The sequence below is a fragment of the Habropoda laboriosa genome, unplaced genomic scaffold (assembly GCF_001263275.1).
Source record: "Habropoda laboriosa isolate 0110345459 unplaced genomic scaffold, ASM126327v1 scaffold2, whole genome shotgun sequence".
Lineage (NCBI taxonomy): Eukaryota > Metazoa > Arthropoda > Insecta > Hymenoptera > Apidae > Habropoda > Habropoda laboriosa.
In genome coordinates, this window is record NW_017100190.1 from 5008703 (window position 1) to 5017843 (window position 9141).

Consider the following 9141-nt stretch of genomic DNA (forward strand, 5'->3'; position numbering starts at 1 on the left):
TTCGATGCCGTTGCAACGTCGATTTTATGGCGTCGACGAGGTATCGTTCGCTATGTCGAGATCCGACTATCCTCGGCACGTGTGGAGGTTCCACATTTGACAAAGTAGCGCGTGTAAGGATTGGTTTCTTTCTTGTCTAGATTTTCAAGTGTGTTCCTGCATGCGTAGCGACCTCCTGTACCATTTCTTAGGACACGAAGAATAGACGTAACTTTTGTATTCGAGAAGTAGTCGTAAAAAGATTATAAAAAAAAGAACATGCTATTTATCCGATAGAATTTGATAATATGTAAAATACTATTTTTTCACGAATATTGCACTTTATCGTCTCACGGCACTTGTTGAACGAATTTTTCGAGTATTTAAATATGAAAAAAGGGAAGAAGAGAGAAAAGTGAGAAAATTTAATAGATGGTTACGTCTATTTCTGAAAAGTTGAATTAAAGAACAGATTTTACGTCGAAGTATCAGAAAGAAAAAAAATGCAGAATTTTATTGGTGTGTTTGTATGGTGTGCTCTCTGTACCACAATAAAGGGACGTTCACACGAGTGTTCTATTTACGGTGCAAATATCCTTCTTTCGAGCGAAAGATCAATTCGCCTTTGTGACATGCTGGCTAATGTAGTTCGCTGTTTGTGCGCCTGTTGTAGACACGCAAGTAGAGATAGTGTTTTTTTTTTTTTTTTGGAACGTAGTCGTTGTACCATTACGTGAAACTAGAATGGCTTATTCGGACTGACTTCAATAGGAAGTGCTGATCAATTTCTAACGTTTCGATCCTCCACTCGAACGATGCAATATAACAACGTTCCTGCCGAAGAAGAACACATTTACGTATAAACGATTCAGGTGGTTTTAATTTTTTTTTTTTTTTTTTTAAGTAGGCTTCGCCATTTTTGTGCAATTTTTGCGACGACTCGCGCGTAACTCGCACAGTGTGTTGTTTAATGTTTGGCAAACGTTAGAAATGCTCGTGATGTCTCGTTTTAGCGAGTGCTTACTGTGGTCACTGGTAACGCAGCGTCAAGTAGATGGTACTCGAACCCCCACAACAATCTCCCTATTGGACGTAAAAACGATCGATACTTTTCACCTCCTTTTTTCTAACTTAGTGAAAAAATAAACGATACGAAAAAGATTTTCTTTGGTACTAACAACGGATTATTGTGCATTTTGAGTATTTTTGTTTGCACACACTAAGTATTACAAAATCGTAACGATAGTACACGAGTGTATTGATTAATTTGTTTGTTTGGAGAAAAGATAATTTGTGAAAATCCGGTGCAAAATTGTTTTTAAGACCACCTTTTCCCCGTGTTTTTCAACGAGATCCTCGAACGCTATAACGACTCTACCCTGAACCCTCTTAGAACCCTCGATGACGAAGCAAGCACACTATATTGTGTTCATTAGGGCTAACTGTAGCGCGCTTTTTGTAGGTGGCACCCTTCCTTCCACCTGCTCCACCCCGCCCCCGCCCTTTGACGATGCAGTGCGCTCAAACGACCAAACATTGGCTTCCGGTGGTCAACTTCAACAGGGTGCACCGACCACCATCTTAACGAGCAGTCTGAGCAGTGCTCAATCGAAGCACAACAAGGTCGTGCATCATGTCACCCTCACCAAAACTTATCACGATGCCGTGAGGTGAGTGCACCCTTCTTTCATCCTTTTTTAAGGGGAAACGTGAGTAATTCACCCTGTGAAAGTTAAATTTGAACTCTGAATTCGAAAAGTCCTTAGATTTCTCAACAGTAACTTACAAAGAGCTTCATGAACTTTAACCCATTCATCCCCCATCACCGCGATTGTAATTCTTTTCGTAAGAATTTATTTATCTGCCGATCGTCGCGTTTGTGATAGATACTAAAGTGAGATCAATTTTCGTTCGAGAAGTCGAGTGAGACGTATGCGTTCCACTGGTGACGAAAGGGTTAAGGAAACGCGAAGGAACTTAGAACTCTTCAGCTCCGAATGATCAGAAATCCGAAAGATCTAATTCAACTCTTCAACTCTAAAGCGATCTACTCGCGAATATTTAACCCTCCGTCGGGCGCACCTGATCTCTCAGGCACAACCATAATTCATCTATGTATATAGAACTCGCGAATATTTAACCCTCCGTCGAGCGCACCTGATCTCTCAGGCACAACCATAATTCATCTATGTATATAGACGCGATGCGTTGCGCAATGATGTTGATGTTTTTTGTTTACACTCATGTTCTTCTATTATTCCTATGGTTAGTTAATTTCCACTTGGTAAAGGACCTCTTGAAGGCCGATCTCTGGACGGAAGGTTAAAAATCCCAAATTTCACATTAAACGACCGAATAATTAAAAACCTCCGATATTCATCGCACCAAAATTCCTCTCGCAAACATTCTCCAGAGCTCACGAAATCTCCCCTTTATCCCCAGAATCTTGAAAAAAATTCGATTTCCCCTGAAATATTCCAGCATATCCGACGTCCACCTGGAGAGCAGTGGTAGCGGAAGCGGCAGTGGTGGAAGGGAAACGAAGTCGTCGTTGAGCGTAGAGAGCGGTGGTAGCAGCCGAGGCGGAGGCGGTTTGACCTGGACACCTCCAGCAGGAAGCGCAGAGGGTTCGACGCCTACCTGGACAGAGGGTACACCTTCCTTCACCGAAAGCTCCAGCAGCGGTGACGCAGGTAAGTTCCCGTACGCGCTCAACATCTACTACGTCGCCTGAGGGCTCACACAACGTGCCTCGAAGATTCCTTCGTCCTCTTCTTCTTCTTCTTCTTCTACTTCTTCTTCTTCTTCTACTTCTTCGACCTTCGCGGTGAAAGGATTTGCATCGAGCGTGACCGTCTCGTTGATTGTCCCCCGTATCACAGTGTAACATTCCGAGAGACTGAACGTAGAATTTATAAGGAATTATCGTTGAATTTATTTACCCCCTGTCTCTATAGTTCTCAATGGAATCTGATGGTTGCTCAAGGTAATTCGTAAGGAGAGACACACCGTTACCTTAGAGATTTTCATTTCTGTTTTCGTTTCTTTAGTTCAGTAGGTAGGAGTAGAGTAGCGTGTGATTTATTTGAATTTTTCTTCTAGATTGATCGTAAAAGAGATAGTTTCACCGTAGTCGTTGATACAGTAGAAAGCAATATTAGCCTCGAGCAGTCAATTGATTTCGAACAAGCTGTAACAAGATAGAAGAGCGAAACGTTTCTTAGAAATGTATTAACGATATACTAAATACACCGTCGGCCAATTTAACAACAGAATGAACGCGTTTTAATTCGACACGGCTGTGTATCTGTGGTAAAAAAAAAAGGAAGAAGAAAGAAAACACGCAGAGGTTCTAATTGCATCGAGTATTACGGGCAATCAGCGTGACGATCCTCGCGCCAGCAACCGGAAGTCTGATTTAACGTGCCACGATTTAAGGTAGTGTTCTGAAACGAGCGAAAGTATTCGTTGTTTGTCGTTGTCCGTGTTGTTCTCTCGAAGCACTCTGTTAAAAGGAGATACATACATTTATATCGATCGAATTAACGTGATTTCTGCTCATTGTAAAGGGAGAGAACCTCTTCCTACTGTGTACCAAGTATGTATGATACCGTAGATCAGCGCAACAGTAGTTGAACGCGTACTCTCGTCGAGATAAACAACGATTAAATCGTCGTTTTGTGATCGCGACGCGAGACGAACACGTGTTTGTCGTTAGCCACCTAAATCCGAATGCATTTTCTGTGTGTATTAACGATAATTACGTAACGAGATGAGTTCAATGGGTATTAGAGCAAATTAAGTTTACAGATCGTTCTCTGACTCTACTTTAAACGAGATTAATTTAACCGCGAGAATCATCGTTGTGATATATGCCGATTTATACACGAAAGAAGAAAGACCAGTTTCGTTTCTTCGATTTCGTTCGTATTGTTGCGTTGTACCCACTCGTTGAATAATCGAAGTCGAAAAAGTAAGAGGAGACAAAAAAAAAAAAAAGAAACTCAGTGCCTAAATTTAATCCCAACGCCTATGTGTTTTCGATCATGTCTCGAGGTTATTGTGTCTGTAAGTGTTATGAATGGAAATGCTCTTGAATCCTTCAATCGTGTACCGAAGGTGCTCGTCAGAAGACCTGAAGCAGAGAGAACCGAATGAACCAGATGAAACAGTTGTGAAAAAACGTGGAGATCTGACGAGCAGCTTTGGGTGTTGTTTCCTTAGATAATTACATACGTTACGATCGACTACTAATTGTTCCCATGACAAGTACAATCGAACAGCAATCTCTTTAGCCCTGTCTAGGTGACCTTAAAAGATTTGTCAAAAAGCAAGAAAAAAAAGATACACTGGAACGTTATTCTCTCGAGAACGAGAGCGACAATAAAGAACGACGATTACGAAAGAAATAAAAACGAAGAAAAAAAAAGAAAAGAAACACGATAGCTCATTCTCATTAAGAAAAGAAAAAGAAAATCCCCGTGTACGCATATGTTTTGTCTTCACCTGTTCTCTATGGTTCCTTCGTAAGCAGGAACGGGCATCGCCTAGAACCGATGTGCTTTCGAGATAAGTTTTCAATTTTGTCTCTCTTTTTTCTCTAAACCTTTTCGTTTCTCTTCGAGCTTTTCTTTTCTGCTTACACACTCGCATACGTATAGTTTTGAATATCGTTAAATAGTTACACAAGTACACACCACCCACACGCGTGCCGCTTCTTTGTCACGAACGTAGACATCGATGTAGAAACGATGCACGCTTTGTTTTTCTATTGTCGGTGCATCTTGTGTTGTAATACCTTCGAATCCTCGAAAGGATCATTTGAAAAGGCACCGTTGCACGATGCTTGGTAATTATAGAAGAGAAAGAATGGTTTTCGCTGCTCCTTTCGAGGCACATTTCGTCGAATAAAAAAGAATTTCTCCCCCTCGTAGATTGCAGACTTGACTCTCGAAAACACTACCGCTAAAACACGTTTCTGCGCTCTCCAGAGAACGAGCGGCTGCAACAGGCTGATCTTACTCTTGCACTATGACGATTAACGATAATTTTAGGTTGCCCGACCACGCCGATCAGGGGCAGCCAACGTCAGGACGACGGAGGAAGGATCGCTGCCACCGTCGAGGAGGCACTAGCCAGTCTCACTACGGAAATGGTAAGTTGGTAATCGTAGCTTTGAACGATTGGTCACTCGAGCAGATACAATAGCAAAATTCATCGAGATCATGGCCATAAAAATAGAAGGAAAATATCACTGAACGATTATCTCTTCTTTGAATTAAAATTTAGTGCTTGAAAAATTAGTCCGTCGAACAGAATTATTTTACGTTTGAATTAAAATTTAGAGCTTGGAAAACCAGTCCTTCGGAAAAGAAGAAAAACATGACTGAATGATTACGTTTGAATTAAAATTTAAAGAGCTTAAGAAACTAGTCCTTCGAAACAAGGTACCAAAGAAAACTAGCACCGTCAGATTATCTTACGTGCAAATTAAAATTTAAAGCTGAAAAAACTAGTCGTTGGGAAAAAGGTAGCAAAGAGAACCAATACCGTCAGATTATCTTCAATCAGAAGAGAATTAGCGAAGAAAAGCAAATATTAGCTAACGTGTATCTTCAGTGATAATAGAGACAGCGCAAACCGTAGCCCGTCTACGTTAATTAACGTTCATGATCTCCGATTCTCGTTATCGTATCTTCGTCGACCAACACCTCGAGGCGGTAAGTGTGCTGCACCAGAAAACCGGTGACCGATCGATCGGACTGTGTAAATGTTTTCCCCGAGTGGCCGAGGGTTTTTTGTAACTAATAAAACAGCCCCCAGACGACGACGCGTCGCGAACCGTGTGTCGTCTGCGTCGCGAGGACGAGCGGAGGAGCCGCTGAAAGAAGTCTGACCAACGAGTCCCTCGCGTCTGTCACCGTACAATCCTCGTGTTTCTAGTCTCGTCTCGTGTCTGTGTCCCTGTCTTTTTTTCTGTCCAATTCAACCAAGGAGCGCCGGATTCAATCGCGCACGGAGCGTTCCAAACCGATCATTCTTCCAATTTTTTCCCCCCTTTTCATTACAAACGGATTCGAGTAGAGAATCTTTCGAAGAGTTATGCATGAAAATTTCTTCTTTTCAACCTATTCGCTTCGAGCATCTTGGTCTGCTCTTAGAATAGTACGATCTTCTAGCGATTATTTTATGATCTATTGTCGTAGAGAAGGTTGCATGACGAATTAGAGAAATCGGCGATTCGAGGGACAAATTTTATCGTGGAAAATATCGTTCTATAGTGTAGAATATTATTCTTTGTTCGGGAAAGGTTGACCGTTATACTACGAGTAACGCCATAAATCGTTTCTTCACCCTCGGAAGGACCCTCGGTTTTTGACCAAAATTTCTATTGTACACGCGTTTCAAGAACGAATTGGGTAGAAATTTCTACACTTTCAACTATATATATTTGACATTTTTCTTGGTTATTTACACGTGATACGTAAAACAGGTGTATTTCCTGTACCAAACGTAATCCAAGTCGTCCGACTTTATCGCTGTCGAGTCAGAATGACCCTGCACTCGTCGTAGGAGGATTAAAATCTCATAATCCAACTACCTATCTTCAATTTGGTATACGGAAACAAAAGAAGGTACGCTTGCTGGTCGCTCAAACGACCAGCGTAATAAAATACTCGTAAAACGAAGGGTTTAACAGGACAATTAAACGGCCAACCAATTTCTAACAAAGAAGGTCGTCGAACCAAACCATCTGACTCACATTTCCACTCGACGACCCGAACGATCCTCCGGTTGCGACACATCGAGACGCATCCTCGAATTTCTGCATGCGATTGCATCGTAGAATTTGCAACGAACGCATCAGCGATTATATATACACGGTACATTCGCCGGTGCGTGCATTTCTGATGAAGTAAACAAGCTCACGAGGGCTTGCAACACGCGAAAGAATGTCGAACACGTACGAGCTGGTAAAACGTCGACCAGGTAATTCCGTATTAACCTAGTATCGTTGTTGGAAAGAATTCTCCGGGTTTGGTGAAGCATTTCAAACGATCCAGACTTCAGAAACGTCGTCTTCCACTTTAGCCAGAGTTTATCGTTTGTATTTCCTTTCCTATTTTTGAAAAATTCTTTCGAGGAGAAAACGGGCCCCGGTTTGGAACGCTCCGTGCGAAGAGATCAGACTATCTGAAAGGTTTCTCTATTTCCTTCAAATCAGGAGATACTGCAGCACGAGTGAATGAAAACCAACTCGTCCCTCGAACCTCCGTCGGTTTTGGATTATGGCCTGGTGCGCCGTCGTAGCGACGAATCTTCGAACAGACGAATGGGAGAAAGAGATTGAATTATAGAGGGGATTAACTTGATTACGCGAATCAAGACGGATCACACGTGTAAGGGGAGAGATAAAGAGAGAGAGAAGAAGTCGAACAGAGATATAATACTGCAGTCATTCCTTCTTCGAGCATTTTTTTTTTCTTTTCGTGTCGTGGGATATTCCGTACTTAACGAACGAGATATCTTGCATAAAGGCAATGAAATTCGTCTCGATTCGCGAGTCTGTTAAAAAACAGGTATACTTGATCGCCGAACGTGTATTAATCCTCGCGTGTTGCCGCGTGTGATTAATTAACATGTCAGCTACACGCGTTGCCGTTCGCGATGCGGTCGATGAATCATCGAAAGAGGGTTCGGCGATTCTTCCAAGTCTCGAGATTAAGGGGGAGGCCAGGAAGTTTGTACACCGTGATAAAAACTCGGCCTACAGTATTAGAGGACTGTATAATACTCGACACTCATTCAGGATCCTATACACATTGCGCAGAATTTACGAATGATCGTTTAGAATTTTTCGTTTTTTTCATACATATTAGTCCTCGTATGGTTGGATATTCGAATTTACAAACGGTTAATTGTAATAATGCAGTGTGTTTTAACGTGTACAAATTAGTAGTTGAGTTTTAATTAATCGATACGTTGACCAATCGTTAATACCTGACTTTAAAGTGCAAATTTGTAATCCTGACTGTCAATCATTGAATAATACCGTCTTCTGATAATGTTCTAAAAAAAGATTAAAAAAAAAGGAAAGGAGAGCCTTGATAAACAAGACACGTGTTCTTATTACAATTAACTAATTTTCCTCGTTGCTTCTCCATGCATCTAGTTGTATTTAAAGAAAAAAAAGAATATAAAGGTAAAATATTCGTCATCGAATCACCGAGCTTTACGAGTGATAATCGAGGTTATAACGCGGCGAGTAAACGTTCGCGAATAGTATATCTACTCATTACCTCTTATCGTAACTAACAATTACCTCTTGTTATGTCAGTTAATTGTAAACGTTAAGAGGGGCGGTCGAGAGGGTTGATAAAATAAAATACGGCATGGAGAGAAGGTGTGGTACGACCGCGGGAGGAAATAGATGTAAATATTAATACTTACGATCCAATTTAGGACTCAGCCCTCGATCCCGTTTTTATTACGATAATATAGCCACCGGTCGTGTACATGTACCTATATGTGTCTCACGTTCTGTCTGTCTTCTGTACGTAATTATACATATTACTTATACATATGTACACATATTCAAGTGAAACGTCATGTCGCGGCGGCCGGCGAACTCTTGGACAAACTTGGGCTTCGGCAATTCAGATATCGTTGAAAGATTTATCGAATTTTTTTCGAAAATAAAATTTTATTAGACACAGAGAAATATTGGAATTTTGGAAAGTCCTTTTTGTGTCTTTTTCGATGATTGCAAATGCAACATTTCACGTCCTCGAGTGGAAGGATCCCAGAAATTTTACACTCGCGAGTGAAAGGATCTGTAAAATTTTACATTCCTGAGTAAAAAGATCTCAAAAATTTTACACTCTCTGAGTAAAAAGATCTCAAAAATTTTACACTCTCTGAGTGCAGAGATTTCAGAGACAAAGTTTCAGTGAAAAATATTTAAAAAAAAATGGGAATTTGCATAATATGTATGGTCCAGAATTTTATTATCTTTGGGAAATTTAAGAGTTCTGTAAAATTAGGACAGTTTCTAATAAGGGAAATCCTGAATTTGGGAAAATTTCAAATAAGGAAAATCCTGAATTTTAGAAAATTTCAAATAAGGAGAATGCTGAATTTTAGAATATTTCAAATATCGGA

At 40.8% G+C, this 9141-nt stretch overlaps 1 protein-coding gene across 4 annotated transcripts in view; it reads left to right on the forward strand.

Moving 5' to 3' along the window:
* LOC108580190 (phosphatidylinositol 4-phosphate 5-kinase type-1 alpha-like) overlaps positions 1-9141 on the forward strand; it is a 28738-nt gene that overhangs the window by 17055 nt on the left and 2542 nt on the right. For all 4 annotated transcript variants that reach the window (XM_017943893.1, XM_017943888.1, XM_017943889.1 and 1 more), the window contains 3 exons: positions 1442-1649; positions 2461-2672; positions 5034-5134. In XM_017943893.1, coding sequence (XP_017799382.1) covers positions 1442-1649; positions 2461-2672; positions 5034-5134 — 521 coding nt within the window. The remainder of the gene's footprint in view (positions 1-1441; positions 1650-2460; positions 2673-5033; positions 5135-9141) is intronic.